This window comes from Pelobates fuscus, chromosome 5 (assembly GCF_036172605.1).
Source record: "Pelobates fuscus isolate aPelFus1 chromosome 5, aPelFus1.pri, whole genome shotgun sequence".
Taxonomy (NCBI): domain Eukaryota; kingdom Metazoa; phylum Chordata; class Amphibia; order Anura; family Pelobatidae; genus Pelobates; species Pelobates fuscus.
Window position 1 is genome coordinate 351,224,094 of NC_086321.1, and position 15,926 is coordinate 351,240,019.

The window sequence follows — 15,926 nt, forward strand, 5'->3', positions numbered from 1 at the left end:
CATGCACCCTCATGCACCCAAAAGGTAAGAAACAGGAGGATGGCTGAAAAATTAGCTGCATGTGTGTGTATCTGTATGTATGTCAGTATGTATGTGTGTGTGTGTCTATGTGTGTGTGAGTATTCTGTGTCAGTATGTATGAGTGTCTGTGTATCTGTGTGTGTCAGTGTGGGTATATGTGTGTGTAACTATGTTTTAATGTGTGTGTCTTTGTGTCCGTGTGGATATAGGTGTGTCTGTGTGTGTATCTGTGTGACTGTGTATTTGCATGTGTGTCAGTGTGTGTGTCTGTTTATAATTGTGTGTATGTGTATCAGTGTGTGTGGAAGTATATACACTACACACAGATGCACGCCTGCATTCAAACACTAATGTTCACACACATACTCCATAGAAAAACATGCTTACATTTAAACACAAATTGTGTGTGTGTGTATATATATATATATATATATATATATATACTGCTTAAAAAAAATAAAGGGAACACTTAAACAACACAATGTAACTCCAAGTCAATTACACTTCTGTGAAATCAAACTGTCCACTTAGGAAGCAACACTGAGTGACAATCAATTTCACATGCTGTTGTGCAAATGGGATAGACAACAGGTGGAAATTATAGGCAATTAGCAAGACACCCCCAATAAATGAGTGGTTCTGCAGGTGGTGACCAAAGACCACTTCTCAGTTCCTATGCTTCCTGGCTGATGTTTTGGTCACTTTTGAATGCTGGCGGTGCTTTCACTCTAGTGGTAGCATGAAAAGGAGGCTACAACCCACACAAGTGGCTCAGGTAGTGCAGCTCATCCAGGATGGCACATCAATGCGAGCTGTGGCAAGAAGGTTTGCTGTGTCTGTCGGCGTAGTGTCCAGAGCATGGAGGTGCTACCAGGAGACAGGCCAGTACATCAGGAGACGTGGAGGAGACCGTAGGAGGGCAACAACCCAGCAGCAGGATCGCTACCTCCGCCTTTGTGCAAGGAGGAACAGGAGGAGCACTGCCAGAGGCCTGCAAAATGACCTCCAGCAGGCCACAAATGTGCATGTGTCTGCTCAAACGGTCAGAAACAGACTCCATGAGGGTGGTATGAGGGCCCGATGTCCACAGGTGGGGGTTGTGCTTACAGCCCAACACCGTGCAGGACGTTTGGCATTTGCCAGAGAACACCAAGATTGGTAAATTTGCCACTGGCACCCTGTGCTCTTCAAAGATGAAAGCAGGTTCACACTGAGCACATGTGACAGACGTGACAGAGTCTGGAGACGCCATGGAGAACGTTCTGCTGCCTGCAACATAATGGTGTGGGGTGGCATTTCTTTGGGGGGCCGCACAGCCCTTCATGTGCTCACCAGAGGTAGCCTGACTGCCATTAGGTACCAAGATGAGATCCTCAAACCTCTTGTGAGACATATGCTGGTGCGGTTGGCCCTGGGTTCCTCCTAATGCAAGACAATGCTAGACCTCATGTGGCTGGAGTGTGTCAGCAGTTCCTGCAAGACAAAGGCATTGATGCTATGGACTGGCCCGCCCGTTCCCCAGACCTGAATCCAATTGAGCACATCTGGGACATTATGTCTCGCTCCATCCACCAACGGCACGTTGCACCACAGACTGTCCAGGAGTTGGCTGATGCTTTAGTCCAGGTCTGGGAGGAGATCCCTGAGGAGACCATCCGCCACCTCATCAGGAGCATGCACAGGCATTGTAGGGAGGTCATACAGGCACGTGGAGGACACACACACTACTGAGCCTCATTTTGACTTGTTTTAAGGACATTACATCAACGTTGGATCAGCCTGTAGTGTGTTTTTCCACTTTAATTTTGAGTGTGACTCCAAATCCAGACCTCCATGGGTTGAAAATTTTGATTTCCATTTTTTAATTTTTGTGTGATTTTGTTGTCAGCACATTCAACTATGTAAAGACCAAAGTATTTCAGAAGAATATTTAATTCATTCAGATCTAGGATGTGTTATTTTTGTGTTCCCTTTATTTTTTTGAGCAGTGTATATATACATACATAAACGCACACTGTGTCCACTTTACACAAACTGCATCCTTGTGGGCTAACATTGATGCAAGCCCTGTGGGGAGGCTTGGAGGTGGGCCCCCGGGTGTCCAGATATTGAGCTGTTTTAGGGGCCACAAAATTTCTGATGGCAGCCATGCCTAGCTGCATGGGCAGGATGGATTTAGGGGAGGTCTGTGAAAGGGGGGTAAGGGCGGATGATACTATTAGTTGTCTGTTGCCAGCATGCTGTCTGTACTGAAATCAGATCATCAGAAGCCCAATTCTTTACAGAACTGATATTAGCCACTTGTTAATAATGTACTATGGAGGTTGGCATAGGTGGAGTTAGCAGAGGGGTTAAACTCTGTGTGTGCAGTGTTCCAAAACGAAACACTGTACAGACTCCACTGAAGATGTCATGAAGCTAAGAGTAACCCTGTAAATTTGAAATTATCTTTGAATTCTTGACAATACTCACTCGAGTTACTACTAGGGTTAGTCTTATACTTAGTGTGAAGAGCTTAGCGTGTTTCAGATTGTATGTCTGAATCCTGGTTAAGTCAGCTCAACCTATCATCTTCTCAGGTTAATTTGAGATTCATAATAATAGGATTCCCACACCAGTACGTACGTGAAAACTAAAAGTATTATTAGTTTGTTATTATTACACTTATCAATATTAGTATGTTGGCATTATTACCATTCGGAAAGGAGGTGTGCACTAAAGTTCCAAGCAGTCCAACATTTACTTTGTTTTTTGTTTTTTTTCAGTAGGAATTACATTACCTGCTTTTTGATAGATAGATAGATAGATAGATAGATAGATAGATGTGACACATATTGGAACCCTTCACATTCCTGGAGCTTATGTTCTAGTATTTGCATGAACATTCTGTGATTGCTCATTGCTGACACCTAGTGGTTGATAAGCTAATTGTGTCCTGTTGGAATAACTTCCTTCCCAGCAGAAAAAAAAGTTACAATTATATGTTTTACCCTATCAGTGTCTAGTCTCTTATGTCTTTTACCTAAATTTTTTTGTAAATCTTGTTTTCATTAAATTATAAAGGTAGCAGGGTTTAAATTAAATGAAAAGGTAAGACTAACAAATACTATGCACATTAAAGCAATGAGTGCTCGATTTTAATGTATGACTGCGCAAATGCTCATGTTTAAAATAATGTTGAATTGTTGCAATTATGGTTGATAAGAGTGGAGAAAAGGTAGTTGGCCTCATAAGCAAAATAATGATCGTAGAAAGAGTAGTGGGGAATAGTTATAAATTATGGTTATTATTAACATTTATATAGTGGCAACATTCCACCATTATAGAATGGAGATATTTTGAAAACAATTGATTGACATAGAAAAACCAACAGACAAGAGGTGAAGGATGCCCTTGATCAAACAAGATTGCTATCTATGAACAACCTTACAATCTGTGAAGAAAATGGGTCCACTAATAAATAGTCGGGGGCAAAAATAGAAGGGGAGAGCAAAGATATGAGAAGTAGCAGCAAGAATGTAGGATATGTGTGTAAGTCAAGGACAACAAGCAAAGTCCAATTTTAAAATGGTAGCAAAGCCATGCCTCTGAATATTCAAGATATCTAAGCTGAAGACCAATTCTTCATTTCTGGGGTCCTGAATCATTAGAAAAGACACCTGTAGTTAATTTACTTTATTATTACATGTTGTAGCCTATATTTTGCTGTAGAATAAAGACTTCTCACCTTCCAGATTCATTCAAAGAACAAATTAACTCTTGTTCCTACAAGTCCTGAAATTTGAGTATGGGGTAGAGGTATTATTAAGTAGTAATTGACACAGACACTAAATACCCCATATGATGGGTTTCATTGGGTGCATAATGATTCAAATTCTGTTAAAGTGAGATCAACGGGATATTGTAGAAGATTTGAATAAGAAAAATGGATAACTTGATAGTAATGGTAAGTTTATTTTGATTAAGGATGACTGAAGTAGGTGAATTAATGAACAATATTAACTGTTGCTCTACAGCTCGGATTAAAGGAAGGGATTTTATTACGGAGGGATATTACTATTTATTATGAAAAGGAAAATCAAATTACCATCAGTATATATATCCATAGAAACCAATGTTTTTGCTGTAAGTGTCTCATCCATTCAACTCTTGAAGTTATACTTCATACAAATATGATTCCAAATTGAGTCACTAATGTGATTTAACCCCTTAAGGACCAAACTTCTGGAATAAAAGGGAATCATGACATGTCACACATGTCATGTGTCCTTAAGGGGTTAAAGAGGCAATGTTCTACTTGTCTTTACTTGCCCATCCACATATGTTTCAATTTAGCAGTCAGAGCAGTAGGTTAATCTTCCAGTTTCAGTTCCTTGTTGAACTCCCAACAATTCACACTTTAGGGAATAGCCCTGATTGTATTTTGGAGAAGTGATAGTACATATGAATGTATCAATACATACTTTAAACAAACACATTCCCAAGGCAGCATTATAGCCATCTGACTGCACTTTTGTTACTTTGTGGCTATAATAAAGGGACACTAGAGGTACACAGACCACTTCAGATCATTGACATGATCTGGCCACAGTGTCCCTATTGCACTTAGTGCTGCAATGTAAAACATTGCGGTTCCAGAGAAACTGCAATGTTTACATTGCAGCACTAAGTCTGCCTGAGGCTCTTCCTGTATGTTAACGGACCGTTGATCCGGTAACTGACGCTGGATGTCCTCACACTCTGCATGAGGACATTCATCGTAAGCTATTTCCCCATGGGAAAGAGTTGATTCAATGGGGAATTTAACCCTTTATTTACCACCATCATGCGGGGGGGGGGGGGAAGAGGGGGGAAGGGGCACAAGGAAAGGGGGAGGCAGATGGAGCTATAGTGCCAGGAATACAGCTTTGTATTCCGGGCACTATAGTATCCCTTTAATCTAGTCCCCTTCAGAGTAGTTTTGTTTTAAATAGGGTTTTAGGTGAGCGTCAAAGACAATTTAGTTCCTACGCTGAGGACACAAACAAAATTAACTAATAAGTAATAAGTGAATACATGTAGCACAAGTTCTGTAAGAATAATAATTGCAAACTGAAAGGTATGAAATGCTGATATCAGCAGTGAATTATAAGCTCATGAATTACATAAAATATATATGCTGTAGGACACTAATATCATCTTCCACATTAAATATTTAGCAAAACCACTGTAGCCTGATAATGTCAACCACATCCTTGTTCAGGTCATGCATGCCTCTAGGGGCTTCTAAGCGGAGCCTATCTTAGCTGATAACTTTAGGTGTGTAAAGTCGGTACCTTTTAGAGTAGTTTTGGACAAGGATGGAAGAGTACTGCTGTGATGGAAAATGTAGTATGACAGCTAATAATTTTTTCAGTTTATTGTACAGCTCTCTCTTTATTGTCACTGATTGTGTTTTCTGTAAATATAAAACGTATAATTTCTATTTAACCACAGTGGGTATTCACCTTCTTTTCTTCACAGCATATTCTGGCCCCGGCACACCACCTGCCAACCGATCCTTTGTGGGACTTGGGCCCCGCGACCCTGGAAGTCTTTATCAGGCACAAGTAAGAACGAGTATAATGTAGACTAGGGTCGGTCTTTGTGACACTGTTTTATGTGTGATCTTCATGGGACGCAGTAATAGAAAATGTGTTATCGATTGTAAAGTAGATTTTCTCAGGCAGTTAATATAATTTATTCAGCTCTAATTAAACATCTCAGGCTCTCCAGCCAGGTCACTGGCAATCTTTGCTCTAATTTGAAGAACTAACTTGGAATGTTGAGGTAGAACCCACAGTGATCTGTTCCTGCTGGAGAAACAAATCACGTTCTTCTTTGCTAAAGAAAGAAACAATGTGCCAACCAGAAGAGATTGTTAAATCTCCTTACGGGCCAAGAAGCAAAAAAAAAAAAAGTTCAAAAAGATTACTTTGTTTTTTTCTTCTAGTGTCAATGAATTTTAAAATAAACATTTTCCATATTGGGCTGGAAATGTAGCTGGCCTTTAAAATAAACAATATTAATTTAACTTTACTGTCCTCCTAAATTGTGATTTGTACAGTATTTATCTCAAATACTAAAATAATAACATATCTAACTGTAAGTAATAACCGCAGCAGTAGACCATGGAGTTGCCTTTGCATCACTCTGTGTCTGTGCACACTGTTTATGTATAAATTCAAGGATACTAAGTATAGTTTTGCCCTAAATATGCTACAGTGACTTTGTACAGAACCACTGAAGTGTACAAATATACAATGCAGTCTGAGACAAATGTGCTAAGACATCGTTATACCATGTACCTTCACAATCAGACCCCCGGATAATGTTGCCTGATGACATGTTTTTTTTAATACACTTATTTTCCGAATTAATGGTGGAATGTCTCACAACGTAATAGGAAATACTGTTATTGTCCAGCACAAACTTCTAAGGTTTTTCTAGATACTGAAAGGGTTATACACTAAACTCCCAACTGAGGATGAAATTTGGCTGTTAATATTCAGCTCACTTCTTGTACAAGAAAACTGTTCAAGAGGTCTTTTAGGGGGCTGAATAATGATGGATTGTTCAGGACTGAATTCCCAAGCAATTCCCAAACAATCATCAGGAAAAAAAGTACTCTTGCTGCATGATATGAAGTAATCATGTTGTAAAAAGTGAATAAACACTGAGTGGGATGTCCAGGACCTTTCATAAACAATTGAGAGTTAGTATTGGCTTTGGATGTTTCTGTCACCCAATAGAATTGCTAAAGGTTATTAAAATGAGTGAATGCAGGATGCTTTAAGAACCAGAGGAACCCAGTACAATATTCTTCTCTTGTTTTTCTTCCCTCCATCTGCTTCTCCACTCCTTTTTTATCAGCTTGGCTGTGGAATTGGGACTTAGGTTAAAGAATAACGTCAGTGGTTCCTTAACCTCTTGCTTGTAGCAAGATTACTGTGACTCTCTCCCTAACTCCCCCAAAAAGTAGTGTCAGTGACAAATCTATCTAATATACACTGCTGGTGGGATGATCAACACCCTATGTAGTATATGGAAACTCATTGACCCTACCTACAAAAATAAACAAAATTTGTAGGTGGATGTAGGATTTTTTTTAATATAGGGGACACTTAGCTTGAGGAGGACACCTCCTGGATTTGGAAGGTTGGCAAAATCTGTGTCCCTGTCAACCTCCCTACATTGAGAATATTACAATACAAAATGAGAGCTACCATGACTCTCTTGCGTTAGTGGAAAACCCCAATTTCAACCCATCGACCCAAATCCTAGCTCTGTCCTGGTTTTTATTTTGTCTCAACTGAATACACAAATTCAGTCACAAAATTTGAATGCATTATGGTCTGGTGTAACCAAACTGATTGATTTGGTTGACATTGTAAAGTTGTATAAACAGGGAGTATATTTTCAATTGTTATTTACGAAGTTTATTTACAGGTTAATAGTATGTCTTTAGGCAACACATCAGGCTGATTATCTACGTATAGATTACCTTGTGTCATTTTGCTCATTAGTCTAATCTGCCTTTGTTAATTTACTTAAAATAATTGTTCAGCATGCAATGAATCGTGATGTGTGTATGGACATCCTGAATTAGGCCATGGTCATTATTAAAGAGTGGTTAGAGGGAAGGGGCATGTTCCCCTAAATATATATTTTTGTTTAATTGTCATACATAGCTTTAATATTGATATATAATAATGCAGCAGCCTTTTCTATGATCAGTTCTTCAACCCAGTTTATCTAGAAGTCACCAAGACTCTTACTGAACAAAACAACTACAGGGTTATCGGGCAATTATTTGGTAGTGAATTATAAATACAAGGTTTAAATTAATTTAATTGAAATCCATGTTATTTTTGACACACGTCAGGTGTAGTTTAGTAGATTTCTATTTGTGGTGCAATTGCAGAACTAGTTGGAGATTATCCATCAGACGGTTTATCCAATACAAAATTCATGCTAAATTACTTTGTCTTGATTTAACATTGTTTGATAAGCTTTTTAAATTATTTCATATTTTTGAATACACTTTTAAAAAGATTTCATAGTAAGAAAATATTTTGTAATATGTTGACATTTTGTGATGTAGCTACATTCTCTACATGGAGACACTGAGCTTTCCTGATATAGATGCATTGATTCAATGCATCTCTACAAGAAGATGCTGATTGGCCAAGGCGACATTTAGCTTCGCCCCTCAGGCCCGTTTCCTTGGCTGAGATCATCAGAATTGACAATCTCAGCCAATCCTATGGAAAAGCTTTGTGATTGGCCTGGATGATTACTTCTGATGATACACAAGATCCAGCACACTCACTTATCCACTAAACAACAACTTCAATGCTGACAGATTTTATTAGTTTTTTTAAAAAACACCTAATCTAGGCAAGAATAATGGGGGTTTGGTTACATTATATGATCATACATTGCATAAGCCTGCCACAACGTCAATGTACCTCATCTTTGGCAGGTTGTACTCTAACAGCCTAATGTCTTGGGGTAAAAAAAATCCATCTGGGGCTCTCTGCAGTACAAGGCTAAATAGGGACCTGGGATGAGGCACCTGTGACAGGGAGGGGTGCAAAACCAAGGATTTGGCTATACTCCCAAATAAATAAATATATATATATATATATATATATATATATATATATATATATATATATATATATATATATATATGAAATCAAGGGGCTGCACTCACCTGAACATGCCAAGGAAGCAGATCAGGGGCAGGGCCACCACCAGCAGACTGGAATAAAGGTAAGATTTACTATATTTAGGGAGGCAAAGGGGGGAGGTGGGCTAGATAGTATTTTCAACAATGTTTGTGTTCCTGAGCCTATAGTGTTCCTTTAAGCCTTGTACTCTGAAAAGACTATCATCCTTCCCAAGTTTAAATCCTTATCGGTAGTCAATAGAGAAATCAATAAATATCCTTTTCCCTAGTTTGTTTCAGCATGTGTGAGATGCATGATCAGTGATCATGCCTAATAAACAGTACTTTAAAATCTCCAGTGCCCATTTGATAGCAAGACAAAGATTTTCTAGCATAGTGTATTTTTTTTCCTACTGTGATTCTTACTTGTTGCTGATATAGTGAATGAGGTGCAACATCACAAACTTATTAGAACACTATTGTCCTCAAAGCAATACCAAATGCATAATTGTTCTGCATGATAAACTCTTTTGGAAAATGTTGCATAGCTAACTCAGCTTTAACTTTGGCGGTCCTATGTCGGATTATATCCTACAAAATATTTTACCTCTTGCGGTCCAATGTTGGATATTTCCTGGAGAGTACCGCTGATTCTCCGTGTCGGGACCTCCCAGCTTGTGAGCGTTGCCCATATTCGGAGCACCCGGCATGGAGGATTGGCAGTACTCTCCAGGGAGAATCCGACATTGGACTGCGAGAGGTAAAATATTTTGTTGGATATATTCTGACATAGGACCGCAAAGGGTTAACATGTAGAACATCTTTTGGTGCTTTTAACACTTGTTCTACCACTGGTGTCCACTTCAGCATCAACATTTCTTGTTTTTAACAGGTCTGTAATAGGTTTGTGAAAATGTGCAAATTGGGTAAAATTGGGACTACATTTTTTGAAGAGGTTTCCTATCACAACTAGCCTTTACCAGTTATATAACCTAATCACCTGGCGTCTTCTAATGGACTATTGAGCATTGTTAGCAGCAAGATCTGTTTCAGGAAAAGAATTGCAGAAAGAGAAGTACCGTCTGGACTTTGGGAAGGTCTTTTGTCCAGTCTTAACCATGTTAACGCTACCAAACAGATTAGCAACGACATACAGTATGTAACGCCATGTGACCACTGAAATTGGTCCATAATTCTTTGGAATAAGTGAGGAAAGCATCAGATTTATTCACTAAAGTCTAAATGGCCCTGTACCGAATGGTGACAAAGCCATGTGATTTAGTGTGTGGCCATCGAACAGCAAAATCCGGACATTGTTCACAATGTTTAATAATGTCTGGATTTTGCACTAATAGCTCCAAATTAGCCAGAATTTGACCCAGATTTTTCATTATAAAAGGTCCCTGTTTTGCACACGAGACTTGCTTGTAAATAATCCATTAACAAGCAATTCACTTTCAAAATACATTCCAAAGTCCCTTTACACACACACACACAAACATATAATCCCAGTTCCTGACACATACATTTACCAAATTCCCTTAACACCAGACGTGCCCAACTTGTGGCCCGGAACCGCTAGTAATGTGGGCCTATTTGCTGTCCAAGCTGTCAGGTGGCAAGGGAGACAATTACTTATTGTGCTTTTACTGCAGAGCTCCCTCACGCGTCTTGCAGTGAGCCGGCAGCCGGGCTGTGACGTCATCCCAGCATCGGCATCACTACAGGACACGCAAGGGACTTGTGCAGGAAGAGCACAGTGATCCCAGCCCAGCAGCAACTGCCAGCCACCAGGGACCGGTGATCCATTCCAACTCTCCCAGAGCAAGGTAGGGAGGCTGGGTGGACCTCTTGATTACTAAATGTGTATGAATGTGATTTTTGTGTATGTTTGCTAGTGATTGTCTGTGATTGTGTGTGTGTTTGTGTGTGTGTGTGTGTATGTTTTGTGTGTATAGGTCTGTGATTATGTGTGTGTGTATGTCTGTGATTGTGTGTGTGTATATCTGTGATTGTGTGTATAGGTCTGTGATTGTGTGTGTGTGTGTGTGTATCTGTGGTTATGTGTGCATATGTATATACGTGTGTGTGTGTGTTTAGTAGATAGCTCCCTAATCTGGTAGATCAAAATTAAGATGATCTACTAGAAGATCAAAATTAAGAAAGGGGCTTTTAAAGTTTTATTACTTATATACGTTAACTATATTATATATTTGATGTGTGGCTCAGACATTTCCTCTTTGCTCAATGCGGCCAAAGGAAGCCACACAGAGTTCCCAACACATACATACATCAATTTCCCTTTTCATTGTTATTTATACACACATACACGATACAGATTAACACTTCACAGACATCAAGGTTAAACTATAAATCCACTTTCCACATGCACAAATTTAATTGTCTATACTGCATGATAGATGTTAAGTAATTTGCTTAAAGGACCACTATAGTGCCAGGAAAACATACTCATTTTCCTGGCTCTATAGGGTCCTTGGGTCCCCCTCACCCTCTGGGTCCCTCTCCCGCCGGGCGGAAGGGGTTAAATTCTTACCTTTCTCCAGCGAGGGCTCCCTCTGTGCTGGGGACTCTCTTCCTCCTTCGGTCGTCATCGGCTGAATGCGCATGCGCATGCGTGGCAAGAGCCGCGCGCGCATTCAGCAGGTCCATAGGAAAGCATTCTCAATGCTTTCCTATGGACGCTGGCATCTTCTTACTGTGAAAATCAGAGTGAGAAGCGCGGTAGCGACTCTAGCGGCTGTCAATGAGACAGCCACTAGAGGCTGGATTAACCCTAATGTAAACATAGCAGTTTCTCTGAAACTGTTATGTTTACAGCAGGCAGGGTTAATCCTTGTGTGAATGTGACCCACACTCAGTCATGCCATAAACCACCTCTGCTTTCATTGATCAACTACTTTTCTTCCTGATTCATGTGACTGGGGAAGTATGTTTCCTGCTATAAGTTACTTGTTATGAGCTTACTACTCGTCAGAATATCAGCCATAGAACTATATGGCTAATGGACGTCAACTGTCCAAAAATAATATGTACAGTATGGTCATGGCTTGCCTGTGATGTGTCAGCTACTGCAAGCAGCTGTTCGACTGAGTTTTTGTAATGGCAAATGTACGGTAGTCCATTGCTCCCTGGTTTTCTTTGGGCTGCAGTCAATCCCACTGTTCTATTGTATGAAAGTATGATGAGCTGTGTGATGTCTCTGGTGCGTGGAGCTCCACAATATAATGATATCCGATAAGTAACTCATAAGTAACTCATAAGTAACATAGGAATGCTTTGATTGGCTGAAAGAATTATGTAGAAGTGGTTATATTTTTCCTCTCTCCTTTCTTCTTAGGCTTGTTGCAATGAGATGGCTTGGACCTTCAACCTTAATCTGGTCCTGTCAGAGTTGCTAAACACAAAACATTTCCAGTGTCTGTGTTTTATTTAGGAATTTTCCATAAAGGTTACAGAGTAAATTGCTGAACTTCAAAAATATAGAGTTTAAAATGTGAGTCACTCTGCTGTACTCTGTACCCACACTGTAATTACAAACATAATCAGACCAGCATTGTGAAATCACTACGTTTCTGAGTGTGCAGCATTACTGAATAATTGTAATTCTCAGCGATATTATTTTAATAGTAAAACCGTCCAAACAGCATCATACAGTTAGTATGCGATTACTACAATATACGGTTGCTTCTAAACCAGTAAGACAGCCAGACCCGTGAATTTAACACGTATTTAAAGTAAAATTAAATACCAATAGCTTTCTTATTAATTGTACATAATACTCCTAACAGAACGGCACTCATTTGGCTAATTACAATAAAATATAGCTAGCCTTCCCTGGTGTTCATTACAGTCAATTTATATATAATTTAAGACAAAATCTATTGCACTACAGAGAGATTGGAATATGGTTTGTCAACAAATTAACTTTTGTCCTGTGTGCTCCCTGTAATATTGCCTTATTCTGACAGGCCACCTGAGACTACTAATAATATCAACTCAGGACTAACTCAATGGCCAACCATCATCTTCACATTTATTTTAACTAATGCCCTCACAGTTCTTTTCTCGTTGATGGGGAGTACACCCAGCTGAATAGCAGTAAGCAGATCAGCTCTCTACGTGGTCACATTCATTTTTGTGACAGTTTACCATTGTCCTCTGGGCAAAACGAACATTGATATTCTTATGATTTTTAGACACTAATCCTTATTTTATATTTGAATACACATGTGCAAAACTACCTACGGGTTATTCACTAAAGCAAGAATTGCCAGGAATTAAAAGTGAATTCAGACTGTTTTCCAAATTTCATTACATTTTTAAATTCAGTTTGAATTTACTTTGAATTCTAAGCAATTCTCACTAGTTAATAACGATATTTTGCTTAAAAGGAGAGGAGAACGAGGTCAGGTGTGTGTGTATAGCAGAATATATATTTTTGTAAAACAAACATTGAATCTTAGTTAAAATTACTGATCCATTTCTCTTAAAACCATTGAAACCAACCCAAGGTCACATTTTGCCTTTGTACATTCAGGCATTTGCTGAATTAGTCATTGCTTAATTGTTTCCTTTCTGTATTGTACAAGCATTAAAAGGGTCATGTTCATATCTTTGGAAAAGTTCTTGTCCTGGCGCAGGGTACATGTTCTCAAGTGAGAAAGAACTATTTATGGGAGGCTGCCAAATTGAGGTTCAAAACTTCTTTCACACTCCAAGCAGTGCTCGGTTGTTAAAAATATTCTTGCACTAGGCATTCCTTTTGTTCTCCCCAACATTATTATTTTATTTCTGGTCTATGCCTCTTCTATTCACATTTCCCGTGGTTGACTTTGTCTCTCTTAACCACCTTTGGACATCTGCCACAAGCCTTGGCTTTAGTATATCAGCCTGTTTTTGGTTGTCAGGTCCTTACCTGATAACCTGTTCTTGGGTTAGTACATGTCTGAACATGCTGCCCTTTGATAGTAGTTACTCATACAAATTGTGCTGTATATCTTTTTCAGATGTATCAAAGACTTAGATCGGATAGATATTTGTGCATTTGAGCCAAGTAGCAGATTTACAACTCATAGAAAAAAGGGAATTGGGGGGGCAAAACATGCATTTCTCAGCAGGGGTCCTGCTGTGAAGACCAAAATGTATACAAAATCCAGATTAAGGAACAGTGCACACACACAGAACCAGTTTTAGCTGTATTTTTTACTGAATACCCATATATGTTTGCTAGGATAGGTGACTTTAAGTAGCCCTTTTCAATACGGTATTTTTGTGTGTGCATTGTTCATTAATTTGTATTTACAATGCTGATTGTCAAGGTTGTTTCCGCATATAAATTCATTTGATAAAATGTAAGCATTGTTGCTTTTTATGGTCGTTTATGCAGTTTATATATATTATTTTTTCCCCAAAATTATGTTTGTTTTTTAGTTTAATAGAGAAAACTTCAGACTCAGGTACACTCTTGATGTTTTATGTCTCCTGGTTACATCAGAGTTTGGGAAGATCTACCAACAGCTTAAGTTTGTCAAAAATTGCAGTTTTTTTTCTGCCAAGCAATTTCTGACTTGTACAGATGAATAATTGATGAGAAAGACCAAATCATGATGGCACACATTGACTCTAGAATAATGGGTGGGCTGCAGTAGTTCATTTGACCATAACTTTCAAGAGTTCTGCAGAGAGACTAAATAAACAAGTCTTTATATATAGATGACACATAGTGTATGGTGTCCAACAACTTCAGAAAATTCCATCAACATAGGACAAGCTATGGGCTGGGCTGGCCTTTGGGGTTTGAGAGTTATGCGACTGCACAGGATGCCTTGCAAGTTCAATCATAAAGGAGACAACAGGGGCACAGCCAAGGGCAGCAGAGGTTGGCAGTGAAAATGCTCAGTATTTTTGATGTTGCACCAGCATCACAATGGTGAGGGGCACAGTTTTGGTGATTAAAAAAAAAAATTTGGTAAGCCATGCTCACCTACTTTTGAGGAGCTCTTACCAATGCTGTTTGCTGCTATCTCAGAAAGTGAGCCCTTCCAGATGTGAATATTGTTTTCATTAAACACTTAACGTATGAGCCACCATGTTACATGAACCTCCTCAATACAATTCACTTACACCCTGTCATATAGCCCACACATGACTGCCAATTCATTAATACCCACCTAGCTTGTCATATACCCTCAACTGAACCCCAATACAATTAACCCATCTCACTTTTAATTCATGTACACTTACCAACCTACCGTATTACATACCTCCACCTAGCCTCCCATTCCCTTTTACCTATCATCCCCATCCACTTTGAGCACCCAAAGCATGCTCTGCAATATACCGTACTTGACATGTTGGGGATCAGAGATTTTTACCTGTTATTTTTTAAATCTTTAATCCTACTAAACCAGTATCTAAACCTTGCTATACATAAACAATCTGTGAGTGTGTGTGTGACTCTGTGCCTATTATCACGTGCCTGACTGCCAATGCATGTTTATGAATGTGTGTGTGATAGTGTGTATGTTTGCGTAATGATGTGTGTTTATGTATATATGAGAATTTCTGTATGTGATGTTAGTGATGGATGGTGCATTTTAGTTCTTATCTGACTTGGCTATTCACAAAAGTGAGCATAGTCAGAAATTCAAAGTGAAAACTAATTTTCAGATTTAAAACCAAGAAAACAAACTGGAAATATTTTTTAAGTCCGCTATGTTTCTGGTTCTAGCTATTTTGGCCTTAAATTATACATTTATTTTGACTTCACTTGAATACAATTCAATGACAATTGTCACTTTAGTAAATAACCCTGTATGTATGTGAATGTGTATGTTCGGGTGCAGGGCCGGACTGGGAAAGAAATTAGGCCCGGGCATTTTTCAATCAGAGCGGCCCCCTAAGAAGGGGGCGGGGCCAGAGAGGGTGTGTTTTGGCATCACTTATGACAATCACGCCCCCTCTCAAAGTGAGCATGTTGGTTCAATACACAGAGCCCCGCTGAAGAGCTCTGGCATTAGAAAAAGGCCCTGTATTTGTTCTGCGCAGCGCAAGCAAATTTAATAACATGCTTGCGCTGTGTTTGCTTTTAAATTGTCTCTGGTGTCTCCACAGGTGAGATACCAGAGGACAAAAGGGCCAGGAAAGTGTATGATGCATGTGGGATTGCGTGTGTGTAGAGTGTGGTGTGGTA

The 15,926-nt window shown here is 39.3% G+C and overlaps 1 protein-coding gene across 4 annotated transcripts in view; it reads left to right on the top strand.

Annotated features, from left to right (window-relative positions):
- The window catches only part of NFIC (nuclear factor I C), a 131,362-nt gene that overhangs the window by 89,844 nt on the left and 25,592 nt on the right, over positions 1-15,926 (top strand). For all 4 annotated transcript variants that reach the window (XM_063455912.1, XM_063455911.1, XM_063455914.1 and 1 more), the window contains one exon: positions 5,524-5,609. In XM_063455912.1, the coding sequence (XP_063311982.1) occupies positions 5,524-5,609 (86 nt within the window). The remainder of the gene's footprint in view (positions 1-5,523; positions 5,610-15,926) is intronic.